The sequence below is a fragment of the Argopecten irradians genome, chromosome 16 (assembly GCF_041381155.1).
Source record: "Argopecten irradians isolate NY chromosome 16, Ai_NY, whole genome shotgun sequence".
Classification (NCBI taxonomy): Eukaryota; Metazoa; Mollusca; class Bivalvia; order Pectinida; family Pectinidae; genus Argopecten; species Argopecten irradians.
In genome coordinates, this window is record NC_091149.1 from 29,619,966 (window position 1) to 29,644,406 (window position 24,441).

Here is a 24,441-nt window from a genome sequence, read left to right on the forward strand (position 1 = left end):
CACTCCCTGTATGCTGAGCGCTAAGCAGGAGCAGAAACTACCACTTTTATAGACTTTCGTGTGTCTAGGCCAGGGAACAGAACCCAGCGCCTTCCTCACAGGGGCGAGCGCAGAACAGAAGGCCAAAAATTGAGAAAAAGTCAAGAGTGACGTTAGGAAGAAGAAGAAAGTTAGTTAGGAAGAAGACAAAAAATAAGATCCTAACTTTAGTTGCCTTTACGGTCATGCAATAGAAGCAGCAGATACAATTCTAAGACGGAGAGGAATGTGGAGAAATCTGACACCTGGCTCCAAAACAGATCAATCCGAGCCTGAACCGATCACAATCGGCGAGGTTGAAGTGGTGAAGTTGGAAGGCGCTAACATTACAAAACGTCCAGATCTGGACATACAGCCAAGTATTGGCGAGCCTTTGTCAGAGCGGGGCTTTTCGACCAAAACAGCACAGAACCCATAGATCAAATGATTATTTTAACCTGTGTAAAAAGTGTGGATGGAGAAAATAGAAAAAAATAAAAATTGTTTACAAATACGGAAGAGAAGAAATTTAACTTTTATCGGAAAAACCTTGATTGTAAAAACTTTCATATTGTCTGTAATTGGATATGAAATCGAAGTACGTGGTATACCATTAAAATTCCAAAATGAAATAAACAGACTTATTTGGAACTTCATTTGGGACGGCAAACCAAATCAAATAGATCGTAAAGTATGCTGCTCAGAAACTGGAAAAGGGGGTATGGGGATGATAAGCTTGGACACTTTTATTGAAAGTAGGTACATCAAAACAATTTACAACATTTACCACTCAACAAATGGAAGTTGGAGTAGGATAGGAATGTTCTATTTGAATAGATATGACCAAAAATTTGATACAAAAAACTTCTTAATGAAGTGTTCCTGTGTAAATGGTTTGAATTTAGATAGTTTACCAGGTTTTTACAAAATTGCAATAAAGGCATAGGCAAAACTAAGATGCACACTGAATAAAACATGTTAACTATCAATGAAGTTCTTGAGGAACCTTTGTTTGGCAACTCAAACATCCTGTACAAGAATGAACCTCTATTCATACAATCATTTCTAAAGAGCAAAATAACTAAAATATCAGATATTTGGGATGTTAATGCAAATAGCTTCCTAAATAGCAGATCAATCCTAAATAAACTGATACAAAAACATAACTGGATTTCAGAAATTCCAAAAATAAAAACAGCCATACCTAAAGAGTGTACAACTAAATTATCAAGAACTGGCCTAGGTAACATAGATAGATTAAACACACCTGAAGTAAATGTAAAAGGTGGAAATGTAATATTTATAAACGAACATTTAAAAATACTGAACTCAAGTACTGAAATTATTATAAAACCGAGAAATCTAAAGCCATCTGTCCTACAACAGATCTTAAATGATGCATCAAGGCCCGAGTGTGAAACAAGTTGGGAAACAGAATTTAATTTGCCACTAGACTGGAAAGTAATTTGGACCAATATAAAGAATTCAATAGTGACAAACAAAATTAAAGGTTTCAATTCAAAATCACACATAGAAAACTCTACACTGAAGACAGACTGTAGAAAATGAACAGATCAAATGGAGCTTGTCATGTATGTGATGGTAATAGGGAAACATTATCCCACCTATTTTATAACTGTCCATACACAACTCAATTAGTTGAGAAAGTTAGTACTCAGATTTTAGAAAAATTACCAAATCCGGAACCTGTTACAGAAAAAGATATACTCTTAGGGTCTCTTAACCATAACCAAACAACAAATTGCATAAAAAATACAATACTCTTGTCTATGAAGTACATAATAATCTTGAGCGCAGCTCTCTGCGCGGCCGAAGGCCGCGTAGAGCGAAGCTCTACTAACCATAACACGTGTATAAGCATATTGATTTCAATACATTCCAGTACCCCTTGGACTTTGAAATCGTGTCCCGCGGGAAAAGTCTCGCGCCTCCATGCAGGCAGCCGTGTTTTAATTCTCGTTACAGCACGACGAGATTTAAAATTTTCTCTCAAGACAAAAAGTGTCATCAGGATACACTTTGAAATTACTGTAAGTAGTTTTAGATAACTACACAAAGACACGAACGACACAATAAATGTACTAGTCAAAATGAGTACTGTCAATGTGTTGTCAAGCGCACCGTCAGCCATGACGTCAGGAAGCTTGGTGCCAAAGATGACGCCACATATTCCCGCGCATTTTTGATACATGGCATGTTGCCAAGTTTTCCGCATTGGAGAGAAACGAGATCGAAAAAATTGAAATAATCCAGTTGAATATTTCTTTCTGACCTGTATATGACGACTGCTGGGCACAAATTTTGAAGAATAGCATTAACTAAAAATCAATGATCGGGCTACAAGTTGAAACAGTTTTAATCTCATTCTGAGGTTATAATCCTAACTGTATTTATATTTTTATGAGTAGCTGCGCTCTTCTGAGGCTTTGCCTTAAATTCATATTATGGTTGATAAGAAACCAGAAAAAATACCATAACAAAGCAACTGGACTCAACTCTGCTTTTATACAATTAAAGAATTTATTACTTACACATATCAATCTCTATGTCAAGACTAGTTACAACAAAGACAAAGAAAAAGAGATAGAAATAATTAGATTGAAAGAGATAGTGAAAGCAAGTGGTGTATAGTGGAGTATAGTTATATGTTGTATGGATATAGTAGATATATATGTGTGTACATGATTTGTAATTTAATTTACTGTACATGTTGTGTATTGTAATGCAACCTAACACTTGTTTGTATAATACATTTCGAAGGAAAGGGTTTCGGAATAAAATACTTATATTTGGGGGCAAATATTTTCCACTTACAGTCAGCATTTACATGGCTAACATAACTTAAGAACGATGATATATAATTTAAGCTTTCGTATGCAAAAAAAATTATGAAAACAAGAAAATACTACCATTTTATTACTGTTGACATATCCCAACCGGAAACGTGTCACGTTGTATAAACTTATGAAAAAGGGGTCAAATTAGGTAGGAGAAATCCGGAATATTGAGTATCATATATGTAGGCTACATTTTAAAGCGTACTGTATTTGATTAGGGTAAGTGAGATATGAAAGTATTCATATACAAGTATATATATATATTTATATATGTTAGTAACACTGATCATAATATAAATATTCTTTATATCATATTAAATTGCAACTAAAGTAAATTGGAAGAGTGTTATCTCCCTTCTATTTTTTTACCATAAGGAATTGTCTCCCCTGTTATTATTTATTTTCTTGTATAAAAGAGTACAGTTGTAGTCACATTAAGAAAGTATGTTGTATTGATATTTATTGTGATTGTTTATATTTCAAGGATGTTGGATGTATGGTTGTAATAAAGAGAGAGAGATGTAAGTTTGTTTTAAGATAAAAGTATAAAATATGTAAATTGTGTGAAAGTCCTTCTACGAAAGGAATATATATTGTATAAAATGTAATGTTAAATTTAACATTTGTTTGTGAAAAAACCCCACCTATGTACTATGTACTTAAAATCGCAATACGTCAAAATGACACAGAGCTTAAATTTTATCTTTCTGAACATGACTAAACAAACAAAGACCAGCCTGACAAGTCGTGACGACGGGTATTTTCCTCTATGATAAAAATAACACCTGTCATAACTGATTAGCTTCCTGCAGTTATTCTGTTGGAATATGTTTCAGAATGTATAAGTTGACAATGACTTAAGGTACCGATTATGTTACTGTAATATGTTTCATAAGACATAACTACTTTAAATAATCTACACGTTAAAGTTTACATGGAATGGATTGGTATAGAAGGTTTGATAAATGCGTCATTGGATAAAATTTAGATTGAAAAAAAGTTCAAAATTGTCATCTGATTTATACAATCGGTTTGTAAATATCGATTTTGAAGACACACATACCTGTGTATATACGTCAAAATAACACACAGCGTTACAATTTATCTTTCATAACTGATGAGCTTCCTACAGTTATTCTGTTGAAATAAGTTTCATAATATATAAGGTGACAATGACTTAAGTTAATGATTATGTTACTGTTATAGGTTTCTAACAAAAGTTTATTCATTTGTTCTTTTGTATTAAATTCAGGAGACATAACTATTTTAGATAATCTACACGTTAAGCTGACGATGCATTTGCTGGTTAATTCAAAATTCCGGGTTTTTTCCAAACGTAATTATAATCAATGCAATACCTGCGTAGTGATTCACGATATAAGGCTCTATCTAATAAAACACACAAACAAATCGTCTCTATACGGCTATACCGACATACCTGAGAACAAACTAACACTGTAAGTATTACGCTATTTATTTTAGTTTCGTTTCCTCATTTTACTGACAAATCGTCTCCAAATTAAGCTAAAATATCAAGAATATGTTAGAATAAGAAATATTTAAACAAGAAAATGGCAAATAGTAACATAAAAGACACCGACTGTTAATAGGACGTTAAACCTATAGTAAACCAATCCAAGCGGTTTTATGGTCTATTTCCTGCTATCCTCATATCACACTTCTAAGATGATGTACCTAGTCACTGATTTAAGGTGGTTCGATACAGCTAGGCATAAAAATTTCCCCTCTTTTAATTTTTCTTTAAATTTGTCCCCTAAAAGATTGGTTGATACACTATTAAGGCTTTTATTTGAAATTTGACCGAGCGGTTTTGGAAATATTGCACTCTCAATAACCCCACTGTACAGTCTGTTCCCCACTGTACAGTCTGTTATTCTCAAAATACAATTTTACACAAACAATTTCAAAGCTTGGTAATTGACTGAAATATTACAAACAACAACATTTTTTTTATCTCTAATATGTAAGCTTATATTGCCATCACTGACCTTAATGTCGTTTCCACTCTTAAAATTGCATGAACTATGCAATTTTTACGCGAATACTTACATAAGGACTAAAAAGGCCAAATTTTTCGTTTTGATTTCAATTTAAGTAACATTATTATAAAAAATTGTGTCGTTCAATTTTCCTGATTTTTTGTACACATAATTAGACAGTTGTATGGGTTACAATGAAAGAATATTAAACAAATTTACAGCGGAATTTTGGAGAAATTAGTTTTTCTATACCCCTACCCCCTAAAAATGACTTTTCACAATAATATAATTAGACCAATATCGTGCGGTAATATTTGTGTAAAGTGCACCTTATATATTCAACGTTACAAAGTGCTATGGTCTCATTTTACAAATTGTTAGAAACTGATTTTTAATACACGTAGAATATTTATTATCCGAAGTATGTAAACTAAAACAGATTTTTGGATCTTCAAGATTACCTTACTGTAAATAGGCAAATGTATGTCAAAGAAAAAATCTCTTCATCTGAATCCTCGGATCTAAGTTCAGCTGATAGATAGGGAACGAATGTAGTCTATATCTACATATATACATAATTAATTTCTATATGAAAGATAAAATACTGCTGTTGACATTAGCTTACATGTGTTATTTAGTAAAGTAATAGTTGATCAACCGAATCACAGTACTTCCATCATTTTCTCTTAACAGGATATGTCATCTAAAAACAATGCATGTAGTTATGTCTTATCGTACATATAAGTTTTGTTTCCAGAAGGTGTTGGTGCCTATTGAAGATCATATTCGCTAAATATGATACTTGTACATGTAGACATCTACGTAAGCAATATTCATGAAACATTCTTGTACAGGATGAACGAAAAGTAGGGGGATGGGGGGAGGCGGCGATGGAGAGATGAAAATATTTCTGTTTCTGTAGATGGTTTATTGAAGCTATATCTACCGTGCAAACTTTGATTTTCATCAGGTATCAAGCTTTCGGTAAACCGAACTAAGTACAATATGATAAATAGCCGTTTATCGACTATACTCTCCTGATATTAATGTTAAAAGGTAAGATACCGTTAGGCGCATAACATATAGATCGCTATTCTTCATGATCTTAGTCACACATGTGTGTTCAAGTGGCGTTCCGAACGCACATTCGACCACTGCTCGGAATGTCATTAATTAAGTATACATTTTCATTTCCGGTTTAGATTCTCTTGTAACTGATGGCTTTATGTATCAATCCGACATGATGACAGAGATACAAAAGTCAAGGTAAGCCTCAGTTAATCTCATGCAAATGGTAAATGTTAAGTTTCGCAGTTCATAGAAAGATAGATAAAAAAATGCCTGAAAATCACCTTTCAAATATTCCTCTTTTTTCATTTCCGGGTCAATTTTTCAGAACTTACAAACACTTGTAGAAAGTCATTATTTATTAATATATAATATATATAGGATACCGTAACTGACTTATGCCATCTACGATACGGAGTTAGTATACTGATCTGTTTTTTATTGGATTGGATGGTGGGCTAAAAACCGAAAATCACGAACATTAAATTCCAACGAAATTAAATGCTTACGCAGATTATTAAAAGAAATGTGTGGTTTTTAAATAAAGTGTAACATTTTCTGCTTTCATTATTTCAGGATCGAAGTAGACGAGGGAGATGACATACCGAAAGAACTGTAAATATACCCGTACCAATAAAACTCAAATAATCTTTGGCATATAAATGTAGCTAAAATAATCATAGTTCTGCTTTCGGTTGTAGTATTGATTCATCCATTGTTTGAATATTGATAGGCATTTATCATATTATATCAATTGAGTGTTTTTTGTCAGTCTATATCATAAGAAACAAATTCATTTCTTTAAACTGAAATTATTCCTTTTTCCGTTTTGATATGATTGTAAAAGTGTTAGCACTATAATTCAAGGGTGAATATAACGTTACTTGCTAAGGCATAAAGCCAATCAAAATTGTGAATTATATGGCCACATGTGGCTGTGGGAGGGGCCAAAAGGGGTAACATTGACTAAATTTAACAAATCTTCTTCCGAAGTCACAGATTTGATAGAACCAAATACCCTTCATTGATTGTATCTCTTAGGCCCTCTACAACATTGGTGAATTCCATTGCCATGTGGTCTTAGGTTTTCCCCAAAGGAGGGGGTCAAATTTACTAAAGTGTATATAGGAAAAAACACTTTTATGACCATAGTTTGCTTAATGTTCATAGGAAATGTGTTAAGCTTGTATATTATTATTAGTTGAAAATAACATTTTAACATCATATCCATATATATATATAGGCCCTGGGTGACATCTAGAGGCCTAAGGGATGGGACGACCAAAATGATAAGAGATCAACGTGGATAAAACAAAAACCTCCTTAATGTAATGAATCAAATACTCTTCATAGATAAGAATATAAAATTGATAAAATCACTGACAGACTTCATGGGCCAATACATAGTGTTTATATTTCTTTGTTTCATTCTGTATCCGAAATCAGGTGACCGTTCAGGCTTATGAGCCACTTGTCAAGTGGTACAATTCAAATTCATTGTAATACTTTTTTGCAGTTTTGGTACACGCCTCAATAAAATAAACACATTATTTATTCCAACTAGAAAATAAATGAAAGCTAGTAAAACAAAATATTTTCTTTGATACCGTACTGAAATTCTTAAATAACTTTTTAAACTTTAAGAATAGGTGAATTTTATTTTTCAGATTAACGGAATTCGAAAAAGTCTCTGAAAGGTTTGTGACTATTATGTTATAATTTTCCGGGGCTAAATGTTTTGAGAAATGAGATCATATGTCATTGATAAACAAAAACATCTCGGTATACAACAAAGGATATAAGTGTAAGAAGGAAAAAGTATCTTAAATGTATTAAATGTACTAAAATATAATATCACTTGACCGAAGACTCTTATATAAGTTTACTTTAATCACATAACCTGTCTGATAGCCACAGTGGACGAATGGTTTAGCTGTCACGGTATATTACCACAAGCCGTCCAAGTCAGGGTTGCAAGTTTAAATCTCATTGTCGGTAACTGCCGCTTGTTTTTCTCCGGGTACTCTGACCAGTTTTCCTCTATTAACAAACCTAGCACGTCATTAAATTGTCCTGTCTGCTAATAGGACGTTAGATAATAAAACCCAATGACTTTGACTGATTGAGAAAAGTCAGAGTACTCAACGAAAACAGTCTGATGTAGAGACAATGTGCTAAAATACAGATCCTACGTTTGATAAGAAGATCGAACAGAGTGTTATAAGGATCTGTATTTTTAGACAACCTGGCCCTGTCTTATGTCATGGCGCGGTGTCCATCCGTCCGTCGACTTTTCACAAAAATTCTCACTATTCATGAATAACTGAATTGATTTTAACCAGTAGGAATGAAAGGATTTTGTTCTAATTTAGACTGCAGCTTCCTTTGGTGAAGGGGAACCAATTATGTATAGCATCTCCAGGGGTCCGAGGGATGGGGCCCAATAAGGGAAACATAGCATATGATGGGATATAGTTCTAATTTGGTATGAGGCTTGGGTAAAGGAGATTTTTTTAGAAACAGTGGGCCTGGACCTCCAGGGGCCTCAGGTACGGGGCCCAATAAGGGAAATATAGCAAATTCTTAACAATTCTAATTATTCTGTAGGAATTAAGTGGTTTTGATCTGATTTGGTCTGAAGCTTCCTTGGGTGAAGGGGAACCAGTTTTGAATAAACTGTTAGCCTGGTCCCCCAGGGTCTTGAGGGGTGGGGTCAAATATGGAAAATACATAAAAATCTTGAAAATCCGTAGGAATAAATGGATAAAGTTCAAATCTAAAGCTTTCAAGTTCCGATTGGACCTCTTGTAATCAGGTTGATCTACAGAAAATATGAAAAACTGATCTACAGAAAATGCCCATTTTGTACAATAACCCATGATAGAGTGACAGGTGATAGAAGAGTGGGTCGCATGCTCTTCTTAGCACAGTTGAAATACTGAACGCACTAAGTTTTCAGAGACTTTTTATATTTCTGTTGTTTCAGAGAGAGAGACACTTTACTTCAGGAGTATGTATTGGTTTTGTTTTCCTATTAATTCTTACATTTCTGAAGTTAATGCAAGTCGCATTGTTATAAGAAATTATTAAGTCTTTCTTGTACTTATTAAAACTATGCACAAACTAGTAACAAACGCTACACGATATACACAATCAGCATGGAAATGCATCTCCCTTTCCCTCGTTGAAAGATAATAAATAATGGCAATACAACATTTAATTGTTTGTTTAATCGAATGATTTCCGTTATTGTTTTGTATTTTCCTCTGTAACAGTCTTAGCGAGAATTTACCACAGAGGTAAGTACAATCTGTGTCTGACACGTTTAAATCGCTTACTGCTTAGACCTGACCTCAGGATCAGTGTCCTACACGTTTAAATCGCTTACTGCTTAGACCTGACCTCAGGATCATCAAAAAATCAAAGATGACGTTACAAAATGTTACGTCCTATTTGATTGGCTAAGCAAAAACTTCAATCTAGGACTGTTTCATGATCCAGGAGCCAGGTTTCATGTTTTTACATAATAGCATTTGCCAAACATTCATAACTTGAGTGTCCGAATATACTTCTTATTATGCTTTTTGCTTTAAAAACGATATCAAACTCACACACATAACGCAATGTTTCATATACTCCTTGTCTAACTTTACTAACATCTTTTGTTTGCTCGTTTGATAAATTAACTTCCTATTAACAGCCAGGGTTATGTAAGGACGGCCTCCCATGCATGCGATGTTTATTTTTAGTCATCTGCCGGTGAATGGTAGCATGTGGGAAAATACAGTTTGTGATTGGTCACTGCCACTAAACATAACTGTTTCACAAGATATTAGTTTCCAGACGATAACTTGAAAAAAAAACCATCAACGGATTTTAATCAAGCTTCACACAATGGTAGCATATGAGAAAATATAGCTTGGGATAATAAGGTCAACTGCAAAGGTCACTGTAACTAAAAAATAAATTGTTTCACAAAATATTAGTTTCCAGACTATAACGTGAGAAAAACATCGATGAGTCATCGACTTTTAACACAAGGTTTGTTTTCATTATTTTCAGGCTGGTACAGCTACAGAAATACCTTCGGAAGTAAGTATTTTTTTTATCTTGACCTTCGGAAGTAAGTATTTTCTATCTAGACCTTCGGGAGTAAGTATTTTTCTATCTTGACCTTCGGAAGTATGTATTTTTCTATCTTGACCTTCGGATGTAAGTATTTTCTATATTAACCTTCGGAAGTAAGTATTTTCTTTCTTGACCTTCGGAGGTAAGTATTTTCTATCTTGACCTTCGGAAGTAAGTATTTTCTATCTTAACCTTCGGAAGTAAGAATTTTCTATCTTGACATTCGGAAGTAAGTATTTTCTATCTTGACCGTCGAAAGTAAGTATTTTCTATCTTGACCTTCGGAAGTATGTATTTTCTATATAAACCATCGGAAGTAAGTATTTTTTATCTTGACCTTCGGAAGTAAGTATTTTCTATCTTGACCTTCGGATGTAAGTATTTTCTATATTGACCTTCGGAAGTAAGTATTTTCTATCTTGACTTTCGGAAGTATGTATTTTTTATCTAGACCCATTTTGATAATATAGGATTTCTGCAGAAATGTTAGAATACAGAGTACAGAAATATGCTTTTGAAATCACATATATACATATGGCAATACTATGCTTTTGAAATCACATATATACATATGGCAATACTATTATTTGACGTCAGTTAAGTATAGCAGCTCGATTATTGCATTAAAAGAGATTTTTGCGGATACTAATTGATAATATTGTTTGCTTTGTAGATGGTTGAAGGACGGGTATGTGTTTTTTCTTGATTTTTTTAAGTTCAAAAGGCGTGTACGTACAGTGTATATTTAGAGGATCTTGTATGTAAGATCTTTTGTGTATGATTCTATTTCACATAACTTTTATAAATAAGCGAAGCTTTTAATTTCGTATCTATATATAACACTAAAAATCGGGCTCGGATGTGACGTTTAAGTCTACGGAGACTACCATCATATGTAGATTATGACGTCATAATAGATAAGTCTTATGATATTTATGACATGACTGGACGGGCCAGTTATGTGATAATTACTGTATGTACTCTGTGTATTTTATACTTATACAATAAGGTAAATATTGAGATAGTGGCTGGTTGGTTGGTTGGTTGGTAATTGGGTTTATCTTCCTATGGAAAGCTAGGGAAATTTGAAGACGGTTTATCTCGTGTGAAATGTGTGTGTGTATGTCTGTATGTTTTGGAAGACAGCGATATTTTGTCTCTTTTTGAAGGTCATCTGACCCGAAGTGACAGGATAACCTATAGTCGTCGTGCGCCGTGTGTCATGCGTCGTGTGTAAACTTTTGCATTTAAATCGCTACTTCTCCTTAACCGCAAAGCAGATTTCAACCGTATTAGGTTTAAAACATCATTGGTAAAGCACAATAATATTTTAGGTCACCTGTGAAGCAGTCTCAAGTGACCTTTACTAATCGCCTTTTGACAGTCGTCGGCTGTCGTGCGTCGTCTGTCGTGCGTCGTATGTCCATAAACAATTTACATTTTCGACTTCTCCAAAACTGCTGAAACAAATTCATTGGAATTTGGACAAACCTTCTAAGGCATAAGGCCAGTCAAAATTGTGAATTATATGTCCCCATCCCCCAGGGGGCTGTTGGAGGGGCCAAAAGGGGTAAAATTGAGTAAAATTTCAAAAATCTTCTTCTCCACTCACAGATGTGGTGGAATCAAAATCTCTTCATAGATAAAAAGGTCTTAAGGTCCTTTACAAAAATAGTAAATTATGACCCTGGGGCCTCTCGTTTCCCTCTTGGGAGGGGGTTATGTTTACTATAGTTCATATATGGAAAACACATTTTTGAGAATTATTTGGTCGTTTGTAATAGGAAGTAAGTCAAATGATGTCAGAATTATCAATATATGATGGCCATTGAATCCTACTAACATATTTTCCATGACTGACCCCCAGGGGCTTTAGGGGCGGGGCCAAAAAGGATCAAATAGGCTTAAACTTCAAAAATCTTCTTCTAGAATTCTTGAAATGGTAGAATAAGATACTTTACATAGATGGAAAGTTCTTAAGGTCCTTTACAAAAATGTGATTTATATGACCCTGGGGTCTCACGTTTCTCCCTGAGGAGGGGATCAAGTTTACTATGGTTTATAAAGGGAAAACACATTTATGAAATTGTTTCCTCAATTTTCATAGGATATGAGTCAAACTTCGTTAGAATTAAAAATCCTACTCCTTCCTAACCCTTGGATGTATAGCAACAAACTTTTTTCTAAAATCATTTTTAGGAAAGTACAATCATATTTTATATAAATGAGCCTAATCCAACCCTATGGGCAAAAGGGCGGGCTCCAAAAGTGGAGATTTTCTCCTCCTTCATCCTTGAATGGATGGCAACAAAATTTGGTTGAAACATTGTTGGGAAAGGAAATCACACTTTGTATAAATGAGCCTGGTCCGACCCCTATTGGCAAAGGGTTGGGGCTCCAAAAGGGGGGATTTTCTCCTCCTTCATCCCTGAATGGATAGCAACCAAATTTGGTTGAAACATTGTTGGGAAAGGAAATCACATTTTGTATAAATGAGCCTGGTCCAACCTATAAGGGAAAAGGGGCTCCAAAAGTGGAGATTTTCTCCTCCTTCATCCTTGAATGGATGGCAACAAAATTTGGTTGAAACATTGTTGGGAAAGGAAATCACACTTTGTATAAATGAGCCTGGTCCGACCCCTATTGGCAAAGGGTTGGGGCTCCAAAAGGGGGGATTTTCTCCTCCTTCATCCCTGAATGGATAGCAACCAAATTTGGTTGAAACATTGTTGGGAAAGGAAATCACATTTTGTATAAATGAGCCTGGTCCAACCTATAAGGGAAAAGGGGCTCCAAAAGGGGGGATTTTCTCCTCCTTCGTCCCTGAATGGATGGCAACCAAATTTGATTGAAGCATTGTTGGGAAAGGAAACCACATTTCGTATAAATGAGCCTGATCCGACTCCTAGGGACAAAGTGGTGGGGCCGGGGCTCCAAAGGGGAAACTTTGCTGATGTTTTGCTTTAAATTACTACTCAACCTTAATCCTTGCGTGGATTACAACTATCTTTGGTGTTAAACATAATTGGGAATAATAATAATATTTTATATATGTAACCCAGGTGTGACCCCTGGGGACAAAGGGGCGAGGCTCCAAACGGGGAACTTTGCTGAAAGTGTGCTTTAAAATCCTTCTACTCCTTAACCGTTGATTTAAATTCAACCATATTGGATGTGAACCATCATTGGGAAAGACAATCATATTCTATATAAATGAGTTAGGTTCGACCCCTAATGCCAAAGGACGGAGCTCCAAATGGGGAACTTCCTTAACCCTTTAGTGCATCACAACCATATTTAATTTGAAATAACATAAGGGGATGGCAATCATATCTTGTATAAGCGAGCCATGACCGATCACTGGGGACAGAGGGGCGGGCTGGGGCTCAGAATGGGGAAATCTGATTCAATTTGACTTTCAAAAATCAGGTTCTGCTTAATCCTTGAGTGGATTTCAACCATATTTGATGTGAGACATCATTTGGGAAATACAATCATGTTTTTATAGATAAATCAGATTCGACCCCTAGGGACAAAGGGCCGGGGCTCCAAAAGGGGAACTTTGTTGAAATTTAGCTTCATAATCCTACTCCTTTCTTAATCTTTGAACGGATTATAACCGTATGGAACATCTGTAGAAAAAAAAATCAATGTAACAAGGTCAAAGAGGCTTAAATCTTTAAACGACTTTTTGTGCATAGCTAAGAGGCCTAGAGACCCGATTTTGTACCTGCAGCATGGTAGGATTAAGGGCTACGAAGTTTGTGGAAATGAATGAACTTGACCATTCAAGGTCACATGGGTGAAATAGTCTGAATTTTCAAAAACAATTTCTTGTGAATAACTATATAGATCCTATATCCTTTCGACGGCCGGCAGGATTCGAACTTGACTCAATTTTGATAGTAGGTTATTACAAATGCCATCTATGAAAGCAGTTTGCATCTAGATTACGGTTTGATGCCATTTTCACGATGATAACAAACAGCACACACTACAAACAAGTAAAAACAGTCACCGGAAGTCCCCTAAAGGTCACCACGCACGGGTCATGGAAGGCAGAAACCTGCGCGTGGGACTTGTTTTTTTTTTTTTTTTTTTTTTTTTTTTTTTGAAATCGGTGCTATTTTCCCCTTCCTTTCCCCTTTCTCTCTATTTTCTCTTACTTTGATATCTCTTCTATCGTTTAAGACCATCTGCATGTCTGTATCTTGATAATTAAGCTCACAACGACAGGTTTCCGGGCACACACTAAAATCCGGGTTTCAGACCTCAATTTTTGACTTATTTGGGCATGTTCAAAGGTGATTTGTGACGTCACTAATGCAATGACCGAATCGATATTGACATGCTATATAGGGATGAACATCTTCTTTTCAAAAAACTAGTATTTAGTTTTCAACGGTCTCAGTGGGGCTCCAGAAGGGTGCATGAAATGGGGCAAATGCATAATTACGCATAAATACGTTATATAGACCTTATATTGGGCCTACAGAATACTGGGATGAAGAACTACCAAGTTTTGTTCAAGTGAATGACCGTTATCTTCTCAAAGTCATCACCTGTTTCAGAAACTTCAGCTAAGGTGTTCCTTATATCGCCTTGATTGACAGGTCATTTTGACCGATCGCGTAACGCGATACAAATCACTTCGGCACCTGTTTCAGAAACTTCAGCTAAGGTGTTCCTTATATCGCCTTGATTGACAGGTCATTTTGACCGATCGCGTAACGCGATACAAATCACTTCGGCCATGTCTAAACAGGCCATCATTTTGCCCGTTAACCGGATCGACTGCATGCAGTCTTGAATAGTAATGACATTTATAGTGGAGCGGCTAAGGTCGAGTTTTTGGCAACCAATATGGCGGCCGTCAGGGGCTGTGATTTTTTTGGGTCCAGTTTTTCCAAAACCTTATGTCATAAAGAAACGATATGCAAAGTTTTCTTCAAATTTTGAACGATTTTGCCAAAAAGTCGACCTTTTTATAGTGCTATATCACTGAAGCATGCCGCCGAAGACACCAAGCACATACCCCATCCGATCACATTATAGTGACAACGGGCGAACCAGTCGTCCCACTCACATAATACTGAGCGCTAATCAGTGGTCAAATGAAAAGCGGTGTAAACGACCGAAGGCTGCTTTCGACCGGCAACTCTCGGGTCGACATAGTTATTACTCGGGCAGTCGAACGCGCAGGGTCTTACTCGAGTATGATAAAGGTAGATTTTATAGGTTGTTTGAAGAACCCTCGTATATGGAGAGTTTGAGGACTGTTAAAATGTTGAAACGAGACAGGCCGTTTTCAATTATTAGGAACAACCGGTTCGGCCGTTTTTTAAAGTTATTATTTCAAGTATAAATTATCAATGATCTGCAGTTTTTGTGCAAGCTTATGTGGGCTTTGTCAAGGCTTGTTTGAAATAATATAAAATCATCGTCTTTAATTCACAAACTAACAACTAGAGGTCCAACCAGTCTAACCATATAAATGAAAACGGCCTTACTATCGGAATGAAGCATTCAACTGAAGAAAGTTTGACATTTCTATATATATTTTTATTCATACTCGAGAGTTGCCAGTCGAAAGCAGCCGAAGTGATTTGTGTGGTGGAATAAGTTCACGATAGTTTACGCTTTCAAAACTTCATAAAATCGTAATACCTTAGGCTTTTAGTAATCAAATTGCTCTTTTAGAGATGTTCGTTTTTGTTTCAGATGTTACATCGTCAGCATCAGAGACTCGTAAGTATGAACATGTTTTATCCAATTTGTCAAAAAGTTTTTTTGACAAAAAAGGAGTATAATTATAGATATATATATATCTATAATTATAGTTTCACCATATAAAATTACTTCTTTGTTAAAGCGAAATAGAAAGATAATTGATATGTTAGTTGTAAAGCATAAAATCTCATATTTCAAAAATACCACATACATGTACTTTAAATATTTAGCATAATTTCTCACTTTTTATATCAGTATGTTTTAGGTAACCCATATCTTATGTAATTAATTCTATTATTGCAGATACCGATGTGCCGCCCAAATTGTCAACATGTGAGTATTAAAATGAATATTGTGAATATTGCAGGATAACACGCTGTACAATTATACTGTGACTATTGATAAACAAACAAACAATAACTAATTCATATCGTTTTCTTATTTTAGAATCGAAGACGAGGCATTCGATCGATTGAATAGGTAAGCATGTATATACGTAAAATATGTATATGTATATAAGTAAATATGTAAAATATTGCTAAGATCTTCCCAAAGTACTTTCAGAAATAATTTTATTGAATCTAAATGATGACTCTAATACGATTTTGTTTTTGTTTCTATTCAGTGTCAACGAACATATGTCAGCATTTCAGATAACAGAATGTTGGTAAGTACCAATACAAAACCTTATTTGCGGTAGGTAATTCATCCGTGTATTTATCTTAAGGGTTATTGAAATCTAATTACGTGACTACATCTGAAATGATATAAATAGAGGTTACAAATCGAATGGTTGTTGGCATTTATTCCACACGAGTAAGTTATTTTTCGAAAGTTACCTGTCTTTTGTAACTTTAAAAAATAACTTATTATATCCGCTTTTACCAATATAAATACGACGGTGGATAAAGTAATTTGTTTGTCGAGATATGCAAATAAGATGTAGTAAATTTTCATCAGCAATAATGCACTAATTGATATTCCAAAATCATATTTTGATGTAATCTGGTTGAAATACATATCCTTATATTAACCACTCCGTTCAATAGAGGATCTGACAACATCCCATAAGGGGTCATGATTGGATGACCTTTGTTCCACGTTTACTTCAGATCCAAAGCATTTTCTACACATTTTCTTCATCAATTCAAAACGCCATTTCGACCAAAGGTCCAAAGGTCACCTGAACATGACCCCAAATGGGATGTTGTCATATCCTCTTATCCAACGCAGTGATAATAAGGTCTGTATTTTAATCAGCTTGATTTTGATAAAGAATCCAATCATATAAAAGTCTTCTAATTAGTAACAACTTTAGGATGAAATATTTTTCTTTTTACGTATTACTTAATTAAATTTTCAAAATTACTTTAACAATATTACACTCATTGTCGGACTATAGGCCTATATAGCGCGCACACGACAGAGCCGTGCCGTTTACTTCGCGCCAAAAATAATCAAGTCATTGTAATCAAGTTCAAGTTCACCGCGTCAGCTAATCAGAATGCGTACAGAGTTTATACCACTTGTGGAATAAACAAATTGTTTATCAACAGCTGCATCGTTTATTTGATACCCTGAGATATGAATAACACCGCCTATTCTGATAGAAACTGTTATATGACTGAATGCAAGGCGTTAAAGGGCGCAGCCAGATGTTTTAATATGAATCATGCACAGCATGGGAAGAGCGAAGCTCTACTTGTTTATTTTATTTTCCATTTCATGTATAAAACAATTTAGAAATAAAAGGACGCATTTTAAACTATAGAAGTATATGATATAATAATTGTCTAGCATAAACTCAAAGAAATGAACTCAAAGATTCGGATTTCTCTGTGTCCATTCAAGGCCTGGAGTGCCGCGTATGCGAATCCTATGATTTCGCGCCACTTGTTGACGTTATGTGACGTTATGATTCCTTGTGCTCATCTTCGCCTTTGTGGATATTTTGACTGCATTCCGTAGCTTATAACTTTCAAAGTGTTTTTATTGTTATTTAAAAAAAAAAAAATAGAAAATGTTTAAAATCTCCTGTTATGCATCTGCATTAGTTAAATATATATTTACTGGGAAGAGCAGTACCGGAGCAACGCACACCTCCCCATATGTATGAAAAAATGGCGGCCGCAAACTGAAGCTGTCAGTGTGTAGGATTGAATTTTGAAGATTGTGTTTTTTCTTATATTTTCGTGTATCTGTTACCTTAGAAGTGCTTCGGACTTCGTTGCGCCCTTATTAATTGTACATCGATCGCGATGAACCGGATGTAAAGGAACAAGTGGGAGGAAACCACAGTGCACTAAGAAAACTAAATCTATTCGATTTGTTCATTTTCAGCATGGCTTTAAACATGTGAGTATTAATTTAATATTACTTGGATAGTGTGCATGTTGGGAGGAGAAATACGCGTTAATTTCTAATACACCGTGTAAATTAATTACAAACTGAAAATCTGTTGTGTAAAACCTAGCATTTTTACCCTTGATCTTGTTCAATAGTTACAAGTTACAGTGTAACAAGTCAAAACTTATAATATTCTGAAACCAACAATGCTTCAGTGAACAGTGTTTCAAATTTTGAAATGTTGACAGTATTGATAACCAAAATGGTAGTTTTATTACAATAAATTTGTTGTATGTTTGTTCTCTATAAACGTGTTTCACAATATAAAATATTGAATCGAATAACAAATAATTTCAGAATCGAATATCTCGGAGAAAGATCTTCTAAGTAAGTATACAGATATTATTAATACAGAATTCTTACAATCACACTACAACAAATCAATTACGTATATTCTTAGTGTTGATGAATGGTATGATGTTGACCTCAAGGATTAGATTTTAATGACCATTCATCGATGTTTTCAAATTGTATACTTTCTTTTTGTGAAGTGAGTCTATCTTGTTTACTTTTTCACATTTCATTATAAAGTTTTCCCCAGAAGGTATTTTATTACTTACATTGGGATACACGCTTGTCATTTCAGCCTGAACACCTTACATACAGCGAAGGAAACGTATGTATATTCCATCAATACATTGACATCTCAAATAAGTTTTCGTCATTTCAAGAGATTCGTTTATAAATGGCCATGTCACATCACTGCATTTTCAATTTCTGTTTGGTATGCAAAAAAGAATGATTGTATTTTTAGCTCACCATCAGATGGTGGGCTATTCAAATCGCTTTTTATCCGTGGTCCGTCCATCCGTTAACAATTCTTATTTCGCTATTTTCAGAAAGTGTTGAAGCGATCATTATCAAATCCATATGTATATTCTGTTACGGCTCTTGTTACGCATATTGCATTTTGGGACCAATCGGTCAATGGCCACCAGGCATCCATCTTGAATTTTGGAAGTTAAAGTTTGTTATCAGAAAGTAATGAAAGAATCATTCTCTAATTTCATATGTAGGTTTCCCTAGGGCCCTTGTTGTGAATATTGTATTTTGGGACCGATCAATCAACAAGAAGGCCGCGGACCGCTAGGGAGCTATATTGGATTTTGGTAGTTAAAGTTTGTTATCGCTATTTCGCAGAAAGTACTGAAGAGATCATCCTCAAATTTCATATTTTGGTTTCCCTAGGTCCTAGATGTGTATATTGTATTTTGGAACCGATCGATGAACAAGATGGCGGACGGGTCGCCATTTTATATTTTGATAATTGAAGCTTGTTACCGCTATTTCTCAGAAAGTACTGAAGGGATCTGTATCACATTTTAATGTGTTCCCCTAGGACATAAGTTGTGCAGATTGCATTTTTGGACCGATCGGTCGATAAGATTGCCGACAAGTAGTCATCTTTGGTTTTGATAATGGTTTTTTACTGCTATATATCTCAGAAAGTACTGAAAACGTCTTTCTCAAATTTCACATGTAGTATGTAGTAAAAATTTGAAAACAGAGAAAAGATCCATCTTTCCATTGTCAAACATAGATCATGATCAGTCTTTGGTGAGCGCCAAGACCCCTATGCGATTTCTTGTTGTAAATGTCATTTAAGTATGATAGTTACTCTAGGTAATATACTTGTGAATTACAACTAACTACGAAATACAAAGTCGAGGTTGTTATTGTGGTAGAAAAAACACATAAAGTTGTAGTTGTTATTGTGGTAGAAACAGGCCACACAAAGTCGTAGTTGGTATTGTGGTAGAAACAGGCCACACAAAGTCGTAGTTGGTATTGTGGTAGAAACAGGCCACACAAAGTCGTAGTTGGTATTGTGGTAGAAACATGTCACACAAAGTCGTAGTTGTTATTGTGGTAGAAAAGTCAGAAAACAAGCTCATGTCTTTTGGTACATTAAAATATCTCGTTGTTTGAAATTATTTCCATATCATTCAGCAACTCGTTGTGTAATTTGATATTAGTAAATGGGGTACTGCATGTCAAACCAAATATAAATCAACAGTATTGAAGAGTGAACATATTTGCTTATATTTATCTTAGTAAATGCCCCCTGAAAGACAGCTGAGCAATTCTTTGTTAGTTTGTTTGATTCATTAACGTCCTATCAACAGCTATGATCATGTAAGGACGGCCTCCCATGTATGCGGTGTATTGCGTGTATGTTGTGCGATGTGTGTGTTTTGGTAGACTGCGGTATATTCGTGTTGTGTCTTCTTGTATAGTGGAACTGTTGCCTTTTTATAGTGCTATATAACTGAAGCATGCCGCCGAAGAAACCAAGCAACACACCCCACCCGGTCACATTATACTGACAACGGGGGAACCAGTCGTCCCACTCCCTGTATGCTGAGCGCTAAGCAGGAGCAGAAACTACCACTTTTATAGACTTTGGTGTTTCTCGGCCAGGGGACAGAACCCAGAGCCTTCCTCACAGGGGCGAGCGCTCAACCAAAGGCCAAAAGTGAGGTGGTGTCAAGGGAGACTCTAGGAAGAACAAAGTAATTTAGGGACAAAGAAAAGATACGATCCTAAATTTAGTCGCTTTTTACGATCATGCAATAGGGGCAGCAGGTACAATTCTTACGCCCTACCTACAGGCAATTCGAGTTATTAGTTTGACGCACTATGATATAGAGTTTCGGTTCAATTTCGTACACCTATTCTGTCTGGTATCCGGTGTATTTTAGATGGGCTCATGGTCTTGATTTAGTTATATGTAAAAGTGGAACTCTTGTCCTTTTTATAGTGCAAATCCACTTAAGCATGCCGCAGAAATAAGCACACCATGTCACAGTTTCCTGTGTTTGCATTTCAACCAACACCTGCACTGCATTAAGAAGAATAACATATAATATATACCATTCAATAGTTTACTATTTGTGAAGAGACTTTTTCTGATAGCTGTGACAACATGTTCTATATGTTTTGATTTTTTTTAAGTTTATAATTTTAATTATAGATCTGAGGCGGAACTCATGTCTATTCTAGAAAGGTAAGTTACATGGAATGTTAAACATGGTGAAATGAAATTGTTGACCACATCTTGGCTTCGTGATTTTATGTTACTTAATCTGATTAAAATACGGATGTTTATAACCACTCCGTTCAATAAAGGATCTGACAACATCCTATAAGATGTCATGTTCGGATGACCCTTATATCACCTATACTTCAAATCAAATGCATCCACACGATGTTGCTTCAAGTATACATATACAATAAGCTTTGGACGAGATGACTACGTACAGGAAAATAATTCTTGACAGCTTTTTAAAATTATTTCGTCCCCTGAAATTCATTTTCAAGAATTTGTAGGCAGCAATATTATTGACCATGTCCAAAGGTCACCAGGACGTGACCCCTAGTGGGATGTTGTCAGATACTCTTATCACACGTTGTGATAATAATGTATTTTGATCAGATTGTCATATCATTGCACTGTTAATATATTATATTAGCTCGTATTTGCACTTGCTAAATCAAAACCTAAGCATTGTAAATATTGTAATTCTCAGAATATTTGGTGGTGAATAAAATATTAAAAGCTCTTCTTGATTCTTAAGTATGCAAACTACGGCATGCATATAACTTTGACACGATTATTTTTTAAAAGACATTTCACAAGAAAACAGAAGTAGATATATTTTAATGTTGCTATCAACAAATCAAACTTATCATACCGTAAACCACGTCAATTTCTCTAGATACAAATTGTCGCGTAATTTCGCGAGATACCACAAACGCGAATTCTCATTAGTTATAATTTGAATGCACAATACAATTATCAATACGAATATATAAAACAAAATGCAAGAATATATAAAACCAGTATGTCAATTTCTTTATCTATCTGAAATAATTAACGAATACAGATCATGCACAGGTACTACATCCAACGAATAGTAAGTTTAAGGTGAAGAATATACGAATTAGTAATTTTCATCAGTTACAAAATTAAGTTACTTACCTTTTCTTTATCAAAAACAGGTGCAAACAAATAAGTATTTTCCTTCAGTTACAAATTTTACTTACCTTACACCATTACCATCACTGAAGAGTTTGAGCTTCTTATTTTACTTAAAGATAAAAATGTTACAAACAATGCATTGCATTACGAAAACAATCCATGGCATACCCTATATAGAATGAAATACTGATTGCGTCAATATAAAATCAATATACTTGTGATTGGAAAACTACCCCCCCCCCTCCAAAAAAATATACAAAAAACAACAAAACATATAATACAGGTGGAACATATGGAATAAATGCGTTTTCGCATTGAGATGGCAATCACTATACAATTATTCCATTCTTATTTCAGTTTATGCAAGAATTCCGATGTGTAAGTAACCTCGTCGAATGAAACCATAATACGACAAGAATTTCTGTGTTTAGTCTCTTAAATATACAATGATAGATGTATTCATTGAGCATACCTTTGACATCTTGACATAACAATGTACTGGTACCAAATAGTACAATAATTATTTAACCCTGCGAATCAACCTAGTGGGGATAATCTAGTAAAAAACAGAATAAAGATATCATCTCCTCAATTAAAGATTAAACACATATGGAAGTGATTAAAGATGATGTAAACACGATATTCTGTTCTGAACTTTAGCTCAATATACGCATTTAATATTATCTATTTTTTCAGATTAGAAGATATCAAAACATTTCGTAGACTGTAAGTACAACATATTTAACGTATAATTATTTCTCTTTTTGGGTCACTATCAAATATGTTGATTTGTCATTCTTTATTTGTTAATTATTCTTGATATTTGAACATTCATTTGTATTTTCTGTTCCTTAATGACTTCTTTAATTTTATTCTTTCCCTTTTAATGTTATTCTTTCCTTTTCTTATTCAGATGTCAAGAAAGCGGGTATGTTGGCAATAGGATCACATATTAATGAACAAATAGTTTCTTAATTGTTACTGCAGCTTACTGCAGTTTTGCCATTGCATATTAAATAAAAATATTACTTTCATAATATTAAAATCGAGAAAAGGCATCGTTGGTCAAAAGTTGAATTATCACCATGACAAATGTGTGTTTCAATACAGGAAAAATCAGTATTTTCTACATATCATTATCTCAAGATTAATTACATGTAGATTGTAATTTTTTATGTGCTAGTTAAATAGTTGTGCTGTATGAATGGTTACAGATGGCCGTCGATCATCTTGAAACTGAATGCACGCATGTAAGTATATGGTAGTAGGAAGTAATGTTTTTTATAGAGAGCGCAGCGACCGGGCCGGACTCTTGTGATAGAGATGTCTCGGTAACGTTATTCTATGTAATTCACAGCCTCACAGCCTCAGCAGAAATAGGGAATTAAATGGTAACGACTTTCTGGCGGAAGAAAACAATGTTAAACATTGGCTCTACTCAAAGCGAAAAAATGCACATTTTCAAAATGCCCGCCAAATGGGTCATTTCTTAAAACCCCCATATAAAAATATACTTGCAGTAGAAATGTAATTTTTTTGACAAAATGTTCAACTGACAATTTCCTACATATAATGATAAATTTGATCTATGTCGAAACGAGTCTTCAACGGGACTGAAACCTCAGAGGAATGCATCATTGAGGAGGTCTCCCATGTGTACAAAGTGTTCTGGATCCGCGAACTTAAGGCATTATACAGTATTATACAACGTTTATTGAAATATATTCATATAGGATGTTTTATAATATTGCTTAATACTGAGACGTATTTATTTTGTATTTCAGGATGACAGATGTAGAATTGTTGATAACAAGGCAAGTGTGATATTTAACATCTTTATCTAGCTACAGAACTTTCATTTCAACGTGTCAAAAGCAAGCATAAATACAATTCATAAAAGTAATTCAAGATATTTACTATTTTTAAAAAAAAATTCTGTTTTATTATCACAAACGCTACTATTAACAATTTACGAGTGTGGTTTGCCAGTAAAACACTTGTACCTCGTTAACTTTAATGTCATTTGAGTTTATATAAACCGCATGAAATCCGTAGCATAACAAATAAATTTATAATTAAATTAAAACTGCAAATCAACTTTGATGGATGGGCTTTTTTACTCTTAGAATTTATTACACTGGCGTATTAACCAATCCAATGCGACATAAATTAGCATGATAACATATTTATTAAGCCAATGTTTATGACAAGCATTATTTTTATTTTGGTAAAATGTTTCATATTCTTCATT

General features: G+C 34.6%; 1 protein-coding gene across 1 annotated transcript; it reads left to right on the forward strand.

Annotated features, from left to right (window-relative positions):
• Window positions 1–265: 265 nt before the first annotated feature.
• On the forward strand, window positions 266–24,014 carry LOC138310146 (uncharacterized). Its single transcript, XM_069251273.1, has 19 exons — window positions 266–398; window positions 6,079–6,142; window positions 6,521–6,559; window positions 7,612–7,641; window positions 10,007–10,036; window positions 10,746–10,760; window positions 15,794–15,820; window positions 16,106–16,135; window positions 16,250–16,282; window positions 16,428–16,469; window positions 18,143–18,157; window positions 18,506–18,535; window positions 18,795–18,824; window positions 21,183–21,215; window positions 22,548–22,568; window positions 22,887–22,916; window positions 23,104–23,118; window positions 23,405–23,440; window positions 23,975–24,014. Exons 1-19 carry the CDS (start codon window positions 266–268, stop codon window positions 24,012–24,014), a joined length of 693 nt encoding a protein of 230 aa, XP_069107374.1.
• Window positions 24,015–24,441: the final 427 nt, after the last annotated feature.